Source organism: Canis aureus, chromosome 2, assembly GCF_053574225.1.
Source record: "Canis aureus isolate CA01 chromosome 2, VMU_Caureus_v.1.0, whole genome shotgun sequence".
NCBI classification, from domain to species: domain Eukaryota; kingdom Metazoa; phylum Chordata; class Mammalia; order Carnivora; family Canidae; genus Canis; species Canis aureus.
This window is the reverse complement of record NC_135612.1, coordinates 39,829,880-39,850,820: the sequence shown is the minus strand read 5'-3', so window position 1 is coordinate 39,850,820 and position 20,941 is coordinate 39,829,880. Positions and strand designations below refer to the sequence as shown.

The window sequence follows — 20,941 nt, the reverse complement described above, 5'->3', positions numbered from 1 at the left end:
GCTTTGTTGAGTATTAGTGGACCATAGAGTTGAGGGTCCATTTCTGGATTCTCTATTCTGTTCCATTGATCTATGTGTCTGTTTCTGTGCCAGTACCACACTGTCTTGATGATCACAGCTTTGTAGTACAACCTGAAATCTGGCATTGTGATGTCACCAGCTCTGGTTTTCTTTTTTAATATTCCCCTGGCTATTCAGGATCTTTTCTGATTCCACACAAATCTTAAGATGATTTGTTACGACTCTCTGAAGAGAATCCATGGTATTTTGATAGGGATTGCACTAAATGTGTAAATTTCCCTGGGTAGTAACATTGACATCTTCGCAATATTAATTCTTCCAATCCACGAGAATGGAATGTTTTCCATTTGCTTGTGTCTTCCTCCATTTTTTTCAGAAGTGTTCTGTAGTTTTTAGGGTGTAGTTTTTAGGGTATAGATCCTTTACCTCTTTGGTTAGGTTTATTCCTAGGTATCTTATTCTTTTGGGTGCAATTGTAAATGGGATTAACTCCTTAATTTCTCTTTCTTCAGTCTCATAGTTAGTGTGTAGAAATGCCACTGATTTCTGGGATCCCCACCAATACCAAGGAAATACAGACGATTTTAAAAACATATTATGAGCAGCTACATATACCAATAAATTAGGCAATCTAGAAGAAATGGACGCATTTCTGGAAAACCACAAACTACCAAAACTGGAACAGGAAGAAATAGAAAACCTAAACAGGCCGATAACCAGGGAGGAAATTGAAGCAGTCATCAAAAACCTCCTAAGACACAAAAGTACAGGGCCAGATGGCTTCCCAGGGGAAGATTCTATCAAATGTTTAAAGAAGAAACAACACCTATTCTACTAAAGCTGTTCCGAAAGATAGAAAGGGATGGAATACTTCTAAATTCTATGAGGCCAGCATCACCTTAATTCCAAAACCAGACAAAGATCCTACCAAAAAAAGGTGAATTATAGACCAATATCCCTGATGAACACAGATGCAAAAATTCTCAACAAGATACTAGCCAATAGGATCCAATAGTACATTAAAAAGATTATTCACCATGACCAAGTGGGATTTATCCCTGGGATGCAAGGCTGGTTCAACAAAGCAATCAATGTGATAGATCATATCAACAAGAGAAAAAACAAGAACCGTATGATCCTCTCAATAGATGCAGAGAAAGCATTTGACAAAATACAGCATCCATTCCTGATCAAAACTCTGATTCAGAGTATAGGGATAGAGGGAACATTCCTCAGCATCTTAAAAGCCATCTATGAAAAGCCCACAGCAAATATCATTCTCAGTGGGGAAACACTGGGAGCCTTTCCCCGAAGGTCAGGAACACGACAGAGATGTCCACTCTTACCACTTCTATCCAACATAGTACTAGAAATCCTAGCCTCAGCAATCAGGCAACAAAAAGAAATAAAAGGCATTCAAATTGGCAAAGAAGAAGTCAAACTCTCCCTCTTCGCAGATGACTTGATACTGTACATAGAAAACCCAAAAGACTCCACCCCAAGATTGCTAGCACTCATACAGCAATCCTCCACTGTTTTCTTTCTTTCCTTTTGCTGTTGAAATTGTTGTCAGTATGGTGGAGTCCCTTCCCTTACTCCTTTTCAGTCATCACCATCATAAAGTTTTATAGTCTGACTTCTACTGTAACCACTACTGAATCTGACGTTTCATAAGCTATCACTGACCTAATGGGACCTTCAGCCCTCATTTTCCTTTCTTCCTTAGCTGTGTTTTGACTGTCTTAAGTAATCTTTCTTGAAGTGCTTTCTTCCTTGGATTCTATAACACTGTCATTCTGGTACTCCTTTAGTCTTTTACATTCTTTTCCAACCTTCCCTTAATGGTTCATCTAAGGCTTGGATAATGTCAGCAGCCCCCTGCTTCTCTCTTGCTGTATAGTCTTCATCTTGGCTTTGAGGGCTTCTGTCAGTAGCCCACCATCAGAAACTTCATTTGGAGGTCCTGTCTTGAGCCCCCTCCTGCTTTTCAGCTGCCTGTGGGCGTTTCCCTCCTACTGTCCTTTCCTTTTAGACCTCCTATAAAAGTCAAGGCGTCATCTTTGCCTTACTGGATTCCATCTGGCACTACTTTGATTCCTCCCAGTGATGTTATATTGTTCTCAGACACAACATGGAGAATGATGTTCATTGTAGTAAAGAAATGAAACCGACCTATCTCTTACCCACCTCATATGCTACTTGAAGTAATTAGGGCATACATACATTTGATTTTATTTTTTTAAAAGCTCTTATTTTCTTTTTTAAGTAAAGCGCTACTCCCAACAATGGGATTCAGACTCACAACCCTGAGATCAAAAGTCACTTGCTCTTATCAATTGAGCCAGGCAGGCATCCCTTATGTACATCATTTAAAAATTGTTTCTTAATAATTTGCTTTTGTTTTGTATCATAAAAGTAGTGCATGTTAATTTTTTTAATGTGGAAAATTTTTGAAAGCTAAACAGTTCTATCTGTAATCCTGTTTATAGTCATCAGTAACATTTTAAGTTTCCTTTGGCCTTTAAGAGCTTCTGATATAAGTATATCCTGACTTGGCAGACGTTGAGCCTACATCAAACAGATGATCTTACAGAGATGGGACAATGCATATACTGTTTATTTTTTTATTTTTTTTATTCATAGACACAGAGAGAGAGAGGCAGAGACACAGGCAGAGGGAGAAGCAGGCTTCATGCAGGGAGCCCGATATGAGACTCGATCCCGGGTCTCCAGGATCACACCGCAGGCTGCAGGCGGCACCAAACTGCTGTGCCACCGGGGCTGCCCTACTTTTTTTTTTTCTTTTTATCTCATTTCCTTCTGATTCCTTTTTCAGAGACTAGTAGAATATAAAATCTTTTTTCTAATTGAAGTATATTGGTATACAATATTATTACTTTAAAGTTATATTTGTGGGATTTATAATTTTCAAAATTTAAAGCCAGACCATTTATAATAACAAATATTTGGAATTAGGGATTGTCTTTTTTGGTTTAAATGGGTTAGATTGTGCAGTAGGTGATCTTTAATGTCAGGATGCATTGTGGCTACTCTTAAATTTATACCATCACTCAATTTATTTGGTTTCTACTTATTTTAAATTAGAGTATATTATTTTTCTCCAAAGGAAAGTCCATTTTTTCCCTCTTAAAGATGTGATATTTTCAGATTAGGTAAAGTCTGAGAGTCTTTGTTTTCTGTGTTAGATAAGTAATTTCATCATCTTAAAATATGGCCAAGAGCAATTTGTGAAATATATTTTAACAGGTAAACAATGTGGATTTCACAAACATCATAAGAGAAGAAGCCGTCCTTTTCCTACTCGACCTCCCTAAAGGAGAAGAAGTGACCATATTGGCTCAGAAGAAGAAAGATGGTGAGATACTGTCAGTAGAATGGAGAAAATCTGTAGAATTCTGAGAACTTAAATAGCGATTTTAATTTCCAATTTTTACTAAATCATTCAAAGTTGAATAATAAATGAATTTGTTCATCTCAGAGGGAGTTTAAATCACTTAGAGGCACAGTCTTACACATGGCTTATTAGAAAGCGCGATAATAGAACCAATCTTTATAGCATTTTAGTTTAAGAGGAATGCCATCCAGCCCTCACAAGGCATAGAAAGATCCTAGTTATTAGTTATCAGAACCATACAAAAGTATATGGTTAGCTTCCAAAGTTTTTACTGATGTTGTCTAAAGAATATATTTTTGTTAGCATTAAAGAAAATGCCTAATTTTCTTTGATTAGGCTGATAAGCTTTTCATTTAGAACACGGTTTCTCACCGTCAGTACTGTTGTCGTTTTGAGCCAAATAATTTTTTGTAGGGCTGACCCATGTATTGTCAGGGTGATTAGAAACATCCCTGGCCTCTACCCACTAGATGCCAGTAGTATATATACCAGATATTGGTATATGTCTCCAGATATTGCCAAATGTCCCTTGGTGAGCAAAATTACCCTCGTTTGAGAACCACTTATAGAAAATGGGAATATCTGTAGTATTTGCAGCAAAACTAAGATGATATAAATACCACCATGAATGGTTTTGAACAAGTTGCTTGATCTGTTTCTGCAGTACTTTCCTCATCTGCAAAATGGAGGTGCTAAGCATTCCTGTTTTGAGGTAATGGTGCTGTATATGAGATAGAATGCCTAATGCATTACTTCACACAGAGGAAGGATTCAACATACATTGAATACCATTGGTTTTGCTATTACCACAGCATCTTCACATAATCTCTTCAGATTAATTTCTTATCTTATTAGCTATTGATAATGTTTTTGTTTTGATTCCTTTTAGTTTATCATCGCATTGTAGAATCAGATGTGGGAGATTCTTTCTATATTAGAACCCACTTTGAATATGAAAAGGAATCTCCCTACGGACTTAGTTTTAACAAAGGAGAGGTGTTTCGTGTTGTGGATACCTTGTACAATGGGAAACTAGGCTCTTGGCTCGCTATTCGAATTGGCAAAAATCATAAAGAAGTAGAACGAGGCATCATCCCTAATAAGAACAGGTATGAATATTTGGATACTTCTATAGAACAAGTTAAGTAAATGATGATGGAAGACTTGAATCCCCCTGGGAAATTTTGGCAATGTAAAGAATTAGTTTTCATTGTAGTCACCATATCTATGACTGACTTAGTTGTATAAACTCCTTTAATTTAATTCATTATATTTTATTATTTCTGTATTTATTTATTTACTTGAAGTGGGCTCCATGTGGAGCTCCATGTGGAGACCAACTTGGGGCTTGAGCTCACGACCTGGAGATCATGACCTAAACCGAGATCAAGAGATGGATGATTGAGTCCCCCAGATGCTGCGAAACTTCTTTATTTTAGTTTAGCCATTAAGATTTAATCTGCATGTGAAGTTCTGTCCAGTATTTTGACATTTTGTTTCATCTGTGGGTCTTTTTCCATTTTATTTTTTTTAATATTAAATATATTTATCCATCTTCTATTCTCTATTTTATCCTTCCTTGTCCAGGGCTGAGCAGTTAGCCAGTGTACAGTACACACTTCCAAAAACAGCTGGGGGAGACCGTGCTGACTTCTGGAGATTCCGGGGTCTTCGCAGCTCCAAGAGAAATCTTCGAAAGAGTAGAGAGGATTTGTCAGCTCAGCCAGTTCAAACAAAGTTTCCAGCCTATGAAAGAGTTGTTCTTCGAGAAGGTAGTTTATTTTTTACAGATTAATCTTCATACACTTTAATGTCAATATGCTTAGGAAAGAAAACGTATAAACTATGTTATTTTTTCTTTGAATTTCTCCCCAGCTGGATTTCTGAGGCCTGTAACTATCTTTGGACCCATAGCTGATGTTGCCAGAGAAAAGCTGGCAAGAGAAGAACCAGATATTTATCAGATTGCAAGTAAGTAGCCTTAAGACTAACTTAGATGAAGTTGAGGGTGTTAACCTTATTAGGTACTCCTCCAAAAGATGGGTCTGATCCATTCACTTAATAGAAATAAAACTTTCTATAAGTGAAAATTTGCAGTTTATCCAGTTTGAGTGATTGTGTCCTAGTTCCCTTTAATAGTTAAAATTATTACCATTTACAAAGCTCTGGGCTTCATATGAAAATTGCACATGATCTTGTTTAATAAATCCTGTGACAATATCACCATGCTGTAAGTAGTAGAGTATTGATGCTGAGCAGCTTGAGTCTTAGGTGGTCAGGACCGTCACCAACCAACCTCTTTAAACTTTCCTTATGACACCCAGCTAATGAGTCCCAAAACTCCAATATGAACCCATCCCTTACTGACTCCAATCCAGTGCTTTCAGTCACTGAGCTGACAGAAATACCCAAGTGTATAAAAAGGATAATAAAAGCATGATTCATGCCATCAGTTATTATTTAGGCATTTACAGTAAGTTAGTGTTAAATATAAATATTGAAGATGTAGTGCCGTAAATGCCTAAGAGATTTTGCTTGCAGATTCTTTTATTATTTATTTAACTTAGCTGTTGTGGTAGTTTAAATATACAGACTTAGTTATGACCACTTTGGTTTGCTTTAAGCTATATGTAAAAACTTACACTCTCCCCCACAATTATAGAAATAGTGTCTATTTGGAAAGCTTAGAAAATTAATTTTGACATATATTATCATCGTCATCCTAATTTTATCCTGTCGTATTTTCTTCCACCCTACCACCCTTTGTAAGCAAACTTTTGTGTGGAGCTTTATTTATTGTTTTCCTTCTTAATAGATAATACCTTATTTTTTTTATTACCCATTCTGCAACCAGATTTTGGATGATTAGCCTCTGTTTACATAGGTCGTTTCAGTTTTATATTTTCATAAAGGATGCAGAAATCTATTTATTTGCTTGTTTCTGCTATGCTTTGTTTCTCAAAGTATTTAAATCCTTAGGAATATAGCTTTTCCTGTATTTATGGTAATTTTTTTAGAATTCCCAAATATAGGCAGGAATGAACCATAGGACATGAGCATTTTCTGATTACTGCTATGTGTGATCGCTCGTGCTTTCTGAAGGGTTGTGCCTTCATAGCTGTCGTTCCTACTGTCACTAGATGAGACCCTCATTAACATAAGTTTTAATTTAAAAAATCAGAACATTACCTTTTTATTATATTGCTTTAGGTTGTTGGTAAAGTTGAATGAGGATATTTATTTCATGAAACTGAGAAAATCTGCAGACAAATGATAGTAAAATTTAAGCAAGTTTAGAAAATGTTTATTTCTGATTCCTCATTCAGTTTATTTTTTTCAGAAGAGGTTTTTTGGGTCATCATTTGTAGGTAACATTTGGCCTGAAGAAGTTGCTGGTAACCCCACCCATAACCAAACTTAGGATTTTTAAATTTAGGAAAAATAAGTGTGAAGATTTGTAAAGCTCTGCCTGAGGGAGTAATTGATTGCTTTAATTGGGTTTATTCTATGTTTAAGCCAGGTATTTATTTATTTTATTTTATTTTATTTTATTTTATTTTATTTATTTATTTATTTATTTATTTTTAAGGAATCCAACTTGGTTTCCTTTTTTCTTTTTTTTTTTTTTCTTTTTTTTTTTTAATTTATTTATGATAGAGAGAGGCAGAGACATAGGCAGAGAGAAGCAGGCTCCACGCACCGGGAGCCCGATGTGGGATTCGATCCCGGGTCTCTAGGATCGCGCCCTGGGCCAAAGGCAGGCGCCAAACCTCTGCGCCACCCAGGGATCCCAAGCCAGGCTTTTAAAAAGAGGATTCAGATAGGTTAGTTATGTACCCTTTCTGAGTCCAACGAGAGTCTTTTTTTTTTTTTTGTGTGTATTTTTTTTTATTGAAGTTCGATTGAGAGTCTTTTTTGTTAAAGAATTAGTAGTATTTTCTCCAACCAGAACTCCTGGTTAATCCCTCTCTCTAATTCTCTGTTCACCAGATTTGAAATTCTGCCATGTTTGCTCGTGGAGCTTTATCTTATGATAGTCTCGTTCTCTAGAGTCATTCAGCTTGTCCTGCAGTGTAACCTTTGTTCTTCCAAATCTCTGATTTTGTCTGATCAGAAACACCAGAGCCCCTCTTTGTCTTTCAAGCTTTCCTTGTGACCAGAGTCAGAAATAGTGATGTGCCTTTTTAGTGAAGAACTTCATGTAAATTGGACCTCTGAGATTTTTGGTTTAGTAACTGGCTCAAGCTGCATTTGGCATATTATACACCAGTAGGCAGGGACAGGTTGCCAGTATGAAACCACAGGCTGTCTGTTACAAATTGACGGCCTTCTCTGCTCCCAGGTTCCCCTTTGTATTGCTATAAAAAAAGGCCTCTAACTTAGAACTCCCCAGCCAGGCTGCTAGAGCATTGTTGCTGATGGACTGTGGACCTGCCCAGGTATTGATTTCATCAGTCCCCAGTGGCTGAATGGGACAGCACTCAGAAGAGGCCTCCTCAGTTTATCTCTATTGTCTGTACAAGTAATGCCATTTTTGTTGTGTGTCATCATGTGCAAAACATTTGGAAATAGTGCCATGCCAAACCATACTAGAACATTAGGCAAAACAAAAAATGTCCACACATACATCTTTTTACATCTTTTTTAATGTCTTTTTCTAGAACATTGAAGTAGTTAGAAGAGAATATAAAAAAAATATGTGTATTAAAACTTACATTATTGCAAGTTTAAATATTTATACCAAAATAGAATTTATAATTTTATTTTCCTTTAATGAAAGCAAGCTTATCAGTATTATTTCTAAATCTTCTTTTTAAAATCTCATTTTCATTTGAAAGAATTGCCATATTTAACAATTTTTCTTGACCAAGTGACAGTCTTATTAAATAATTTTTACTCTTCACTTACTGATTCTATTTAAAATCTTGGTATTTTTTTTATTGTAGATTATTAATTTTGATCTTTCAAACATAATGTAGCAAAGTATTACTTGACTGCTGAGTATTTTTGGCACCCCACTGAATACTGCTCCTGAAGTGAGCATCTCATTTGCCTTCTCTAATCCCAGAATTGTGGGGCATCCTTAATCTAACCCAGGGGCACTCAGCCAGGGGTAGTTCTACCCCATCCAGGGTACTAGCCAGTCCTGGAGACATTTTTATTGGGCACAATGTGGACAAAAGGCATGTAGCAGGAGGAGGCTAGAAATGCTGCTGAACAGGCCATAGTGCACAGGATAGATCCTATAACTGTTACAGAGCCCAACGTGTCAGTAGTGCCCAGTGGTTGAGAAACTGTGGTCTAACCAATGGAAATTTGATGTTTTGTTTTTGTCCTGATACCATGAATAGAAAGTGAACCACGAGATGCTGGAACTGATCAACGTAGCTCTGGTATTATTCGTCTTCATACAATAAAACAAATAATAGATCAGGTAAGTTATTAAAAATTGACCTATTTCATTATAAACTGTGAATGTTGTGTTTTTGAGTGCGATGGACTTCAGTTAATTTAGAATTAGAGAAGTAGCATTTCTAAAACTATTACTCGTCTACCATAAGAAGATAAAGCCCCTATTGAAGGGCATTGCAATAACAACTTTCAAGGAAACAATATTACATGCATTAAAGGACATTTACATTGATAGGGAATATGTTGTTACTCTACAAGATCATATCAGGAACATTAAATTCGTATGCTCTTTTTCACTTTACAGAACACAGATAATGCTGTCAACTTGCAAGTATTGGGGCTATCTTAAAGTGAGCTAATGAAGTTTTTTTGTTTTGTTTTGTTTTTAATTGGGCTAGAAATTGTATTGAATTAGCTTCTGGTTACAAGTTTTTCTAACATGTACTCTTGAGATGTTTTGGAGCCCAATTAGAGGTCCATTACCATTGGAACGTAGTCTAGGCTGTGACTTTCTTGGAAGGTGATGATTCTTAATTGTTATCTTGTGTCCTTGTTTATTTTTTTCTCTGTGTCTCCAGGACAAACATGCTTTATTAGATGTAACACCAAATGCAGTTGATCGTCTGAATTATGCCCAGTGGTATCCAATTGTAGTATTCCTTAACCCTGATTCTAAGCAAGGTGTGAAAACTATGAGGATGAGGCTATGCCCAGAATCTCGAAAAAGTGCCAGGAAATTATATGAACGGTCTCATAAACTTCGTAAAAATAATCACCATCTTTTTACAAGTGAGTATATTAAAGGCCTTCATTTAGTTTAAAATGCCTGGGCAACAATATGTAGACAAAAATACTGTGGTGTTCAAATGCCAAAAGCTATTTATAACCTTTGCCTTGGAAAACCTCCTATTATGTTGACCACTGCTGTTTGCGTGGAAGAAAATGTACAGCGCCAAAATAGAAATTTCAAAGGTGTGTGTCTTCAGACATTATCTTTCAAATAACTAAGAAATGATGGTTGAGCTGATGCATGCTGGATCGACTGAATTCTGGCTTTGACCATGTTCTAATCGTAAAACAATGCTGTTAATTTATTTTCAGCTACAATTAACTTAAATTCAATGAATGATGGTTGGTATGGTGCATTGAAAGAAGCAATTCAGCAGCAACAGAACCAGTTGGTATGGGTTTCTGAGGGAAAGGTAAGAAACTTCCTGTTATTTAATGCTTTTAATAGATGATATGACTAATCTGAGATGCCTTTGAGTTACCATTGTTTTCTAACTAGATCAACATATTAGAGTACTTTGGGGAGAGTTTACTTTTAAATTTTTATAATTTGTAGGGATTGTGAAAGTTGTTTTTGATAGTAAAAGATTCTGAAATTTCCCCACCTATTTAATTACCACTTCAGGTGTGCTCTCTAAGAGTTTTCCAATGCTAATAAAAGAGTAAGGTTGAGTTCTGGCTCTGTCCCTCCTTGTCTGACTGAGGAATGACTTAGACCCTGGCTTCAGTTTCCTCCTCTGAAAATGAGGAGAGTTGAGTGAGCTAGGTCCTTGTTTCCTAGAGTGCTGTCTGCACACAAGATTCAGCACTTGGTCTGAAAGAACAAGGCATTCTAAAGGCAAGTAATGGCTGGGAAATACTCTACAGAGGGGCAGCACTGTATCCACCAGCATAGGAAGGGCTTTGAGAAGTGAGTAAAGAACATATTTTATTACTTTGTTTACCTTGGGAATCTTTTTCCTGCTTAGCACTTGTTCATATTGTTATAGCATACTAAGAAATGTTGGACAGAGCAGTAACCTCCTTTTTAGATACAAATTCAGATTTTTATATACATTCAAATGGCCATCTTTAAAATAACTCCTTTCTATTCCCAGTCTTTCTGGTTTTATTGCAGTCTTTGATGGGAAAGGTGTGTTCATTTTTTTGGGCAAATTAATACAGCTGAGAGAAACTTTTGTTTTTAATATCTTTTACCTTCGGTGTAATATTAATATGTTTTAGTTGCTAGAGAAGATTGAAAATATCTCTGATTTTTTGTTTCAATTTTTTATATTTCCTTGTTGGCTTGTTTTTTGTTGTGTTTTGCCCCTGCATGGCCCCTACTTTCCTCTGCCTGGCTATGGCTACAGATGCTCTGGCAATGCATGCTGCATGCTTAGGACCACCACACCCTTTATCCAGAAAACACAACCTCTGCAAGAAGAGATGCTAAATGTTTGCATCTAGAGGTCGTATCTGGTCTGCTGTTCCCAACCCGGTATTATTATTGTGTCAGAATTGTGGTTTTTCTCATCAGTACCACTTTGGGGGATGCACTCTGTATAGTTAATTAGACCACTCTGAATAACTAGCATATCAGCTAGGACACTTGACAAATGGAGATAGAAAAAACCCACTGCATCACTTTACAGAAACACACTATTATTTTTACTCATGTGGCATTTTATACAAAGGATCGCAGTCCTTTCCATACTAATCTGTAAAAACACAATTCTTTTAGCAGCTTTTGTCAGGTAGGATGGTTGATAATAACTAGTGACTGATTAGGTTTTATAAACCTGAAATGAAATTAGTTTATAAATGCACAAAGTATGCTGTCTGCCTATCTGAGGGTTTTTTTTAATCCACAAATCTTAATTTTCTGTGATTTCTTTTTGTGATATTATTGTGTGCTTCCTGTCTTTGCTTGGATTTAAAAATATAGGTCTAACTCACCCCAACTTTTTATGTGAGGAAAAACAGATCATTTATTATTAGATTGATGCATTTTGTAAATCAGAATAGCTTGTTACACTTTAAATCAAACTTGATAGATCTCCTGCCCCTTCTATTCAAGTATAATAATAATAGATTCTTAAACTAAAACCACATCATTTCACATTGACTTTCCTGAGCAAACTACTCTGGTCTAATTGCTAGGAAGAATTCTTTTTTGCAAGATCTGACACAGTCTTATACCCTACTAAACCAAGAAAAGTCATCCTGAGACTTTCTTAACATGTAGGCATATGTCATTTCTTGGTTCAAAGCAACCCATGGTTCTTGATCACTTGTGCATTTCATACCACTGCAAAAGCTATGTAGGTTGGTGAATTCCAAGTCAGTTCTTCCCTAAGGACTTAAATATTTCCTTGGCTGGCTGCTGGGTTATAGTCTTCCAGAACCCTGGCAAGTTAAAGGTTACAGTAGATAGCAAAAAGACTTCTCTTCTGCAGCGGCCATTATAGAATTGAGAACCCATTGAGATTTCAATGAGAGAGACTCTGCTATAACTTACAGCCCTGGAATTCTCACTCCCTGAGCCCAGCAGGTTCTCTGTTGAAAACCAGAGCCCCTGGGGTGTCTGACATACCTTAGTCTTTCATATCTGGAGAGCAATACTCAGTGTCAAGCTTTTGAGAGAGCCAGGTATAAGACTGTGTGGAATGTTCCATTCAGGCTACTCAAGCCTTATGTTTGTCCTTCAGCCTGTGCTAAAATGGAAGAAGGATTATCTGAATTCTGGATTCCAGATCCTTCAGCGCTCATGCCCAGCTGGGCACAGTGTCCACCAGGCAAGATCTTCAGGGACTGTACTAATTAATCCAGGTACTAGTTTCAAACTAGTATCTAAATGACAGCCTGTTGATGCAACTCTTTAGATTCTTTTCCCTGGAATGCTTCTCATTTTCTTTCTAGTCTACTCAGAAGATAATGTAGACTAATAAAAACCAACTCTGCTCTTAATTACTTAGAAAAGAGAAACATTATTGCATTTCTCCCTCACCATCCACTGGATACTACATCTGTGAAAAATAATAAAGACAATAATTCTTAATTTAATCAGGCAACCAGAACTTAGATGATGCTTTTCCATTGTGTTTTACAAAAACTTGAAGGTCAAATACCAACTTTAAAAAGTCATTTTCTTAATATATATATTTATATGTATTTGTAAGGTCTTATGCAACTTGAACTGTGGCATTTATTTTCATAGTTACTCTTACATGAGCTGTTTTGTCAGTGTGTCCTTGTTTCTGTGAGTTTGGTTTAGCCGGATTCTCCCTCTTCACCTTGCTTTGGGCTGATAAACTAGTGACTGATTAGGTTTTGTAAACCTGAGTGGTGTCAGGGTTCCTTCGTTGACTTCTGGGGCTGAGCCTCAGAGTCCAGCTTTGTCATGGCTAACCAGCCAACATTTCATTCTTCCAAGCCCTTCAGATCTCAAAGGATGCTCTGTGTGTCTGCATGTGTGCTTGTACAATCTTCTTGACCTTTCCTCACCAGAAGTTTTGAGAAATAGATGTGATTTCTCCAAAGAAAAATATCCTTTTCAATCTCCCTTGTAAAATAAAGGCCATCTCTTAAAGAACTACTGAATAAAATTTTTAATTTACTTTTATTTGACCCAGGCGGATGGTGCTACAAGTGATGACCTTGATTTGCATGATGATCGTCTCTCCTACCTGTCAGCCCCAGGTAGTGAATACTCAATGTATAGCACGGACAGTAGACACACTTCTGACTATGAAGACACAGATACAGAAGGCGGGGCCTACACTGATCAAGAACTAGATGAAACTCTTAATGATGAGGTTGGGACTCCACCGGAGTCTGCCATTACACGGTCCTCTGAGCCTGTAAGAGAGGACTCCTCTGGAATGCATCATGAAAACCAAACATATCCTCCTTATTCACCACAAGCGCAGCCACAACCAATTCATAGAATAGACTCCCCTGGATTTAAAACAGCTTCTCAACAGGTAAGCAGCAAGCATTCAACGTTTTGTAGTTAGAGGTGCATTATTAAGTTTTAGAATGTGGTGATTGAGTTGAAGAATATATTATTTTGTCCTTTCTTCAGATTAAGAATTAATCTTTAATTTCAATTTGAGAATACCGAGGACTTAATTCTAAACTTTGTGTGTTCGTCTTACACAGCAGTATACTGAATATTTTTTTTAAATAAGGATGTGAGGTTATAGTTTTGTTATTCAGCACACTAAAATGTATGTCTACCAGCCCCTATAAATGGAAGTGGGAAGTTAGCAATAAAGAGAAGCACTATATTTAAAATATTTTAAACACTTCACAGAAAGCAGAAGCCTCATCTCCAGTCCCTTACCTTTCGCCTGAAACAAACCCAGCATCATCAACCTCTGCTGTTAACCATAATGTAACTTTAACTAATGTCAGACTGGAGGGGCCTACCCCAGCTCCTTCTACTTCTTACTCACCACAAGCTGATTCTTTAAGAACACCAAGCACTGAGGCAGCTCACATAATGCTAAGAGATCAAGAGCCATCATTGCCGTCGCATGTAGAGCCAGCAAAGGTACCTGTGCTGCAGTGTTGCCTTCATTTGTCGCTCTCCATCAGTCTAGCACACAATCATTTTTGCTTTGCCCTTTGAGTGTTCCTTTTGCTTTTTTACTGTGGGCTTACACACCATAGTGCTTTTGAATCAATTATGAATCATTTCAGTTTTGTAGTTTGCATGGCTTCTGGTGGTATAATGATCATATGAAAATAGGCCTTTTAATTGGGATTTGTGCTTAATGTTTGTATTACTTTTATTTTTTGGCTTTCAGTATTTTCCAGAATTCCTTATAGTATGTAGTTGTGACTTACCATAAACATTTTTGTGTTTTGTAAATTATGGTGTCTATAAATTTTCTTTATGATTTTTATTTTTGGTGTCCAAATCAAGTGGAATCAGTAGTCAGTGTATTGCTTTTGTACTAAATTTAATAATTATCTTTAACTCACTTTTCATTTAGAACATGCTAAAACATAAAAGCCCCCTACCTGCATTATTAAATTTTGAGCTTTCACTTCAACTAGCTTTCTCACTAATCTCTTTCTTGTCTTGGGAATAAATGGTAGAACGTGCCATTTTCATATATCAAATTCTTCTATTTTTGTCTATTAAAATAGACTAGAAGCCTTTGTACTGAACCGTGAATTTTTTACACAGGTGTATAGAAAAGATCCCTATCCTGAGGAAATGATGAGACAGAACCATGTTTTGAAACAGCCAGCTGTTGGTCACCCAGGGCAGAGGCCAGACAAAGAGCCTAATCTGAGCTATGAATCCCAACCCCCATATGTAGAAAAACAGGCCAACAGAGACCTCGAGCAGCCCACATACAGATACGACTCCTCAAGCTATACAGACCAGTTTTCTCGAAACTATGATCATCGTCTCCGCTATGAAGAGCGCATTCCCACATATGAAGAGCAGTGGTCATATTACGATGACAAACAGCCCTACCAGCCTCGGCCTTCTCTTGATAATCAGCACCCTCGGGACCTTGACTCCAGACAGCATCCAGAAGAGTCCTCAGAAAGAGGGTATTACCCACGTTTTGAAGAGCCAGCCCCTCTGTCCTATGACAGCAGACCACGCTATGACCAGCCACCTAGAACCTCTACCCTACGACACGAAGAGCAACCAACTCCTGGATATGACATGCATAACAGATACAGACCAGAAGCGCAGTCCTATTCTTCAGCAGGCCCTAAGGCATCTGAACCGAAGCAGTATTTTGACCAGTACCCACGAAGTTACGAGCAAGTACCATCACAGGGATTTTCCTCGAAAGCCGGCCACTATGAGCCTCTCCATGGTGCTGCGGTTGTCCCTCCTCTAATACCCGCATCTCAACATAAGCCAGAAGTTCTGCCTTCAAATACCAAACCTCTGCCTCCACCCCCAACTCTGACTGAAGAGGAGGAAGATCCAGCAATGAAACCCCAGTCTGTACTCACTAGAGTAAAAATGTTTGAAAACAAAAGATCTGCATCATTGGAGAACAAGAAGGATGAAAACCACACCGCTGGTTTTAAGGTAAGCATGTAACCATGCCTTTTCTGCCTTGGACTCCTGGGCACATTTGGTGAAGGAACAATTCAGAATGCTTTGTCACTCTCCCTCCCCTGCTTAAATGAAGCCTCTTTTGCAATTATCTGTTCTTGGGGCATGTTTGTGTTCTGTTTTGCAGCCTCCAGAGGTAGCTTCTAAACCTCCAGGTGCTCCCATCATTGGTCCTAAACCCACTCCTCAGAATCAGTTCAGTGAACATGACAAAACACTGTACAGGTGGGTATGCTTTATGGTGTTTGTGGCCTACACCTGACTGGGAATCTGACACTTTCAGTCAGTGAAGAAGCCTTTTACTCTGTGAGGAGAGGAGAGGAGAGGAGAGGAAGAGGGAGATGTTCTTGTTTGTCTTTAAATGAAAACTACCAGCCTTTCTAATTAATTGGTGGCCTTAGAAAGAAAAAGATCTTGATTATGCCTTCTGTAACAGACCTTTGTTAATGCTTTTAGTATCAGGTCTTCCAAAAAGATTATTTTTCTCGCCAGCGATTAAAAATAAAACTTTCAAAGCCCTACATTTGTATTATATTCTTTAGTTTTGTAAGTGTTTTCAGACACACAAACTTTCAGTTTTTAGGGGTAAAGAAACAGACTCAGGTTGGCTAAAATAACAAAAATTAATCATTTAGTGAAATGATTAGTGAACATGTGCCATATTCTTGCCATTGCTCGAAGTACTTCAGTGCAGTGTGGGTAGACTATCTTTTTCCCCATTTAAAAGGAAGGTACTGGGGCAGAGAGGGATTGAGCAGCTTATAGGACTTGGGTATAGTCCTATATATAGTCTATATATAGACAGTCCTATATATAGTCTATATATAGAGTTCTATATAGAGAGAGAGTTCTATATATATATATAAAGTTCTATATATAGACTATATTAGGACTATACCCAAGTATACTTATGCTACTGTCTAGCATATACATTTTCCTTTTAGTAATGTCTAGTACTTTTTATGAAAACATAAACTACTGTAGGGTTTCCTTTAGCCAGTATCATTAGCAAATGAACTATTTTACATAAAATAAATTTGTAATTACTGAAAGCTTAGGTCCCCCCCACTCCTTTTGGGGTGTGAGACCTATTTATTTTTGAGGCAAAGTTTCTAAAATTCACTAAGTAGAGGATACATAACAATGTACCAACTTCCAATGGTTTTTGACTTAGGAATTTTCAACTTTACAATTGTGTGAAAGCAATTATGCATGCAGTAGAAATTGTACTTCAGATTTTGAATCTTGATTTTTTTTTCCCCCCCATGTCTGATACAGTACTCTCTGCTGATGCTGGGCTGGGGACAACTCCCAGTCAGCCACAGGATGAGGGGCTAAGTTTAGACAATTAAAGAGTTAGTACACTGAAAACCATTCTGTAGCCATACAGCCATTTTGTTTTTCATTTTCTGTATAGTATTCAATAAATTATATGAGATACTCATTTTATTATAAAATAAGCTTCATGTTACATGATTTTAGCCAACTATAGGCTAAAGTATGTGTCCTGAACACATTTAAGGTAGGTTAGGGTAAGCTATGGTGTTTGGTAAATTAGGTATATTAAATGCATTTTTGACTTAGGGTATTTTTACCTTATGGATTTGTCAGGATGTAACCCCTTTGTAAGTTGAGGAAGATTTGTATTAACTTGCTTAGTAACTTTTTTTCCCACTGCTTCCTGTGCCCTCTAGAACTTTGGACTAGATAGAGTTATTTCCTTATATAAGAGTCATTTATCAATCCTGGATTAAAGTTCTTAAATTCTCTGTTATTACTTGTTGCTAACATTGGTGTATGTACTTGGATAAGTTCTCCACTGTCTTCCTTACATTCCCTTTTCTCTTTCTAATTAACTGCTTCTAACCTGCTGTAAGGCTCTATAACCAGATCATTATCATCAAGCTTTTTAGATTGTGTTAAAGGCCTCAAAAGCCAGAAGAGGGCTGCCTTCCGAGTATAATGTATGAAGGCATGGGATTTGGAATGCCCATTTTGACTGTTGGACTGCTCAGTACAATCCTGAATAACCATAGCAGTGAAAGGTCATGATAAAATATTTATATATTCCATTTTCTTTGTAAAAGTAATATCTAAGAAAGTTGTTCCATTTGTTACTCATTGTCAGGATCCCAGAACCTCAAAAACCTCAGATGAAGCCACCCGAAGATATTGTTCGGTCTAATCATTATGATCCCGAAGAGGATGAAGAATATTATCGAAAGCAGCTCTCCTACTTTGACCGAAGAAGTTTTGAAAACAAGCCCTCTACACACATTCCTGCTGGCCAGCTCTCAGAGCCTGCCAAGCCAGTTCATTCTCAGAATCAAACAAACTTTTCTAGTTATTCTTCGAAGTAAGTTATTTCACTTAAGACTTAACATTTTAAAAAAGGATAGATAAAGGTTCAGTTGCATAAAGTAGAAGTTAATCACGTGAAATTCAGTATGTTTGGGAGGAATGCAGTTAGGTCCAAAATAGATGATTCCGGGCAGCCTGGGTGGCTTAGCGGTTTAGCGTCGCCTTCAGCCTGGGGTGTGATCCTGGAGACCCAGGATCGAGTCCCACGTCAGGCTCCCTGCATGGGGCCTGCTTCTCCCTCGGCCTGTGTCTCGGCCTCTCTCTCTCTCTCTCTCTGTCTCTCATGAATAAATAAATAAAATATTTTTTTTAAAAAAATAGATGATTCCTGTCGCTCCAGTGGTTCAGCGTTGTGCATAGTTTCTAGCTCTCGTTTGTGTGTGTGTTTTGTCTTTAAACTCTGATAGCACATACACAAAACTTTTCCCTTATGAAAGATGTTAAAATGTTTTGAGGTAAGGGAATAAACTGTGAAGACCCTGAGTGTTAGGTGAATCATAAGTCACCCCTCTGCACAAAACACTTAATGCTGGTTCTTTCCTGATTTTGCTTTTTAAATATGAAAGCCTCAGGACAGGGAGTGACATCATTTGAGGGAGAACAATAGAGAGGTTTTTTTCAAGATGAGAAAGAGCTTATCTTTTTTTATTGTTGGAATTGAGGGGACTTTAAGGATATCTGGTCCAGTTTTATGCGTGAGGAAACCAAGGTCCAGTGAGGTGACATGACAAGGTAGAGAGGATCGAGCACCCAAGTTTTTGACTTGTAGTTGTCTTTTCCCTATTCTGTGCTCCTCCCTTCTGTTGACTTGTCTTTTGGGGGTCTTGTTGATTTGTCTTTCTTTCTTGGGGCTTTTTTGCTGTACAGACCCAACTGAGATTGGGTTATAAACTCACATAGGCACAGGTGGTGGATTCATAAAATTAGGTTCTTAATATTAGAAGTTTTAAAGAATATTCTAAAAAAAATGTCCACTCAATAGTAAATGACAAATGATAGTTAAGTTCAGACAATCCCAAGCATTCATTTATACCAAGCATTCATTTACACCATTATGAGACCCTACTGATAAGCAAGTTGTGAATTCAGACAAGAAGAGAAGATCCAAAGCTGTTTGAGAGTCTCTGAGTTCAGTGAAGTAAGTTCTCTGTAAAAGGGTCCATCCAGATCTCCCTTTTGATTAACAGAACTCAAGTGATTAGGGGCATTACATCTGTAAATCCCTGTCACAGCAGCACCTACAGTAGTGCTTGAGCAAATGATGGGTACTATTGTTTGGCCTACCAAAGTTGACAAAAAGCCATCACAAATCACTCTTGCTTCCAAATTCAAAAGCACTCAGATTTTCAGTGAATTCGATGCTTGGGATTGTCTGAACTTAACTATCATTTGTCATTTACTATTGAGTGGACATTTTTTTTAGAATATTCTTTAAAACTTCTAATATTAAGAACCTAATTTTAATTACCACTCTTCTCTTAGACATCATTTGAGTGAAGATTTAAAACCTTTTTTTCCACTGTTACCCATTTAAATCTTTGTCTAGAGAAGAAAGCTGTTTATGACAACCATAAATGCAAACTTTGAGTACTGCAGTGGGTCTCATTAAATGCAAACAGGGTCTTAGACCAGTAGTCTACCCTACCATGACAATAGGGAGGTGCCCAGTATATCTGGAGAGAGTGTCCAGACTCAGACAGTGAGGTGAGACTTAGTGAGCTCACTTTTACTTAAATCATTAAACACATTCATTCCTGTTAGAAGCAGGTCCAAGGGTGTAGTGTAAGGAGAGAGATTTGATTTAATTTGATTTGTTGATTTGTCTTTATTTTATTTATGTACTTGGTAAACAGAGTCCAACCTTAAATTTAGGAATACATTTAGGCCTAAAATGTAAGTAAGTCTTTTCAGAGAATGAACTGACCAAGCATTTTTGGGTTTGACTTAATGGGGTTTTCTACAAAGAAAGCTTAATGACCTATTTGTGCTGTGTAATTTTCAGACAGGGTCTAGAACGCTGCCTGGTCTGTGGGGGGGTGGGGACTCCGTAGCACAGGACACAGTGTACTAGGGGTGTCAGCTGTGCCCCCTTTCCATTAATGCAACCCTGGGAGGAACAAGTCTTAGCTGGTCAGAGGTTTCTCAAGGATATATTGCCTTTGACAGAAATAGATAACCTTTGTGTTTGTGAATATGCCCAGGACTCTTGAGTGTTTGGCTTTGCCATTTCCTGTTGTGTTACGGGAGCAGGGAAGTGTGACTTGAGATGGACACTAGTACACATTTCCTTCCTTTGTTGGCACAAAGTAAAAACTCTGGTTGTGCTGTGTTTCCCCATATGGGTATCCGGTGGGCAGAGTGTTGGGAAAGGGGAGTGAGGGGAAAGATAAGGATGACCAAGAGAAAAGGTGTTTCTCTGCTGTCTCCTTCTCATGCTGTTATACTCCTTGTGCCCATTGAAGACAATTTTAACAACTGGAAAATCATTTAAAGTATATGATCCTCTTTGTCCTGTATTTCAAAACCGTTTACTGTTTTCTCGGTCTCCCGTACACTGCCTACAGGCCTTTATTTTCTGAAGTAAAATATAGAAATAGCAAAGTTGTCTTCTTCCCGGTAACATACGCCAACATGCCATGTAAAAATACCCCTCAGAAATAAATAGTGGCAGTTAGGGGAGAAGTCTACTAGCACAGGACAGACACCCCAGAAAGTGAGTGGCTATCACCTGTCTTATAGTTCCAGAGAGCTGGCTTGGAAGTGGGGAGGTTAGGAAATGTGGCTCAGACATTCATCTTCACAGCCAGGGAAGAGTTCCCAGGACTCTACAACAGGGCTGGAAGAGCAGTCCCCTTCTGCATCTA

At 37.7% G+C, this 20,941-nt stretch overlaps 1 protein-coding gene across 17 annotated transcripts in view; it reads left to right on the top strand.

Moving 5' to 3' along the window:
- Window positions 1-20,941, top strand: part of TJP1 (tight junction protein 1) — a 249,173-nt gene that overhangs the window by 215,175 nt on the left and 13,057 nt on the right. For 14 of the 17 annotated variants that reach the window (XM_077869194.1, XM_077869182.1, XM_077869205.1 and 11 more), the window contains 12 exons: window positions 3,289-3,397; window positions 4,326-4,545; window positions 5,024-5,208; window positions 5,312-5,407; window positions 8,788-8,870; window positions 9,427-9,637; window positions 9,950-10,050; window positions 13,252-13,602; window positions 13,935-14,174; window positions 14,817-15,689; window positions 15,844-15,941; window positions 17,845-18,072. In XM_077869194.1, the coding sequence (XP_077725320.1) occupies window positions 3,289-3,397; window positions 4,326-4,545; window positions 5,024-5,208; window positions 5,312-5,407; window positions 8,788-8,870; window positions 9,427-9,637; window positions 9,950-10,050; window positions 13,252-13,602; window positions 13,935-14,174; window positions 14,817-15,689; window positions 15,844-15,941; window positions 17,845-18,072 (2,795 nt within the window). The remainder of the gene's footprint in view (window positions 1-3,288; window positions 3,398-4,325; window positions 4,546-5,023; window positions 5,209-5,311; window positions 5,408-8,787; window positions 8,871-9,426; window positions 9,638-9,949; window positions 10,051-13,251; window positions 13,603-13,934; window positions 14,175-14,816; window positions 15,690-15,843; window positions 15,942-17,844; window positions 18,073-20,941) is intronic. The other 3 variants (XM_077869278.1, XM_077869236.1, XM_077869254.1) reach the window with 1 other exon arrangement.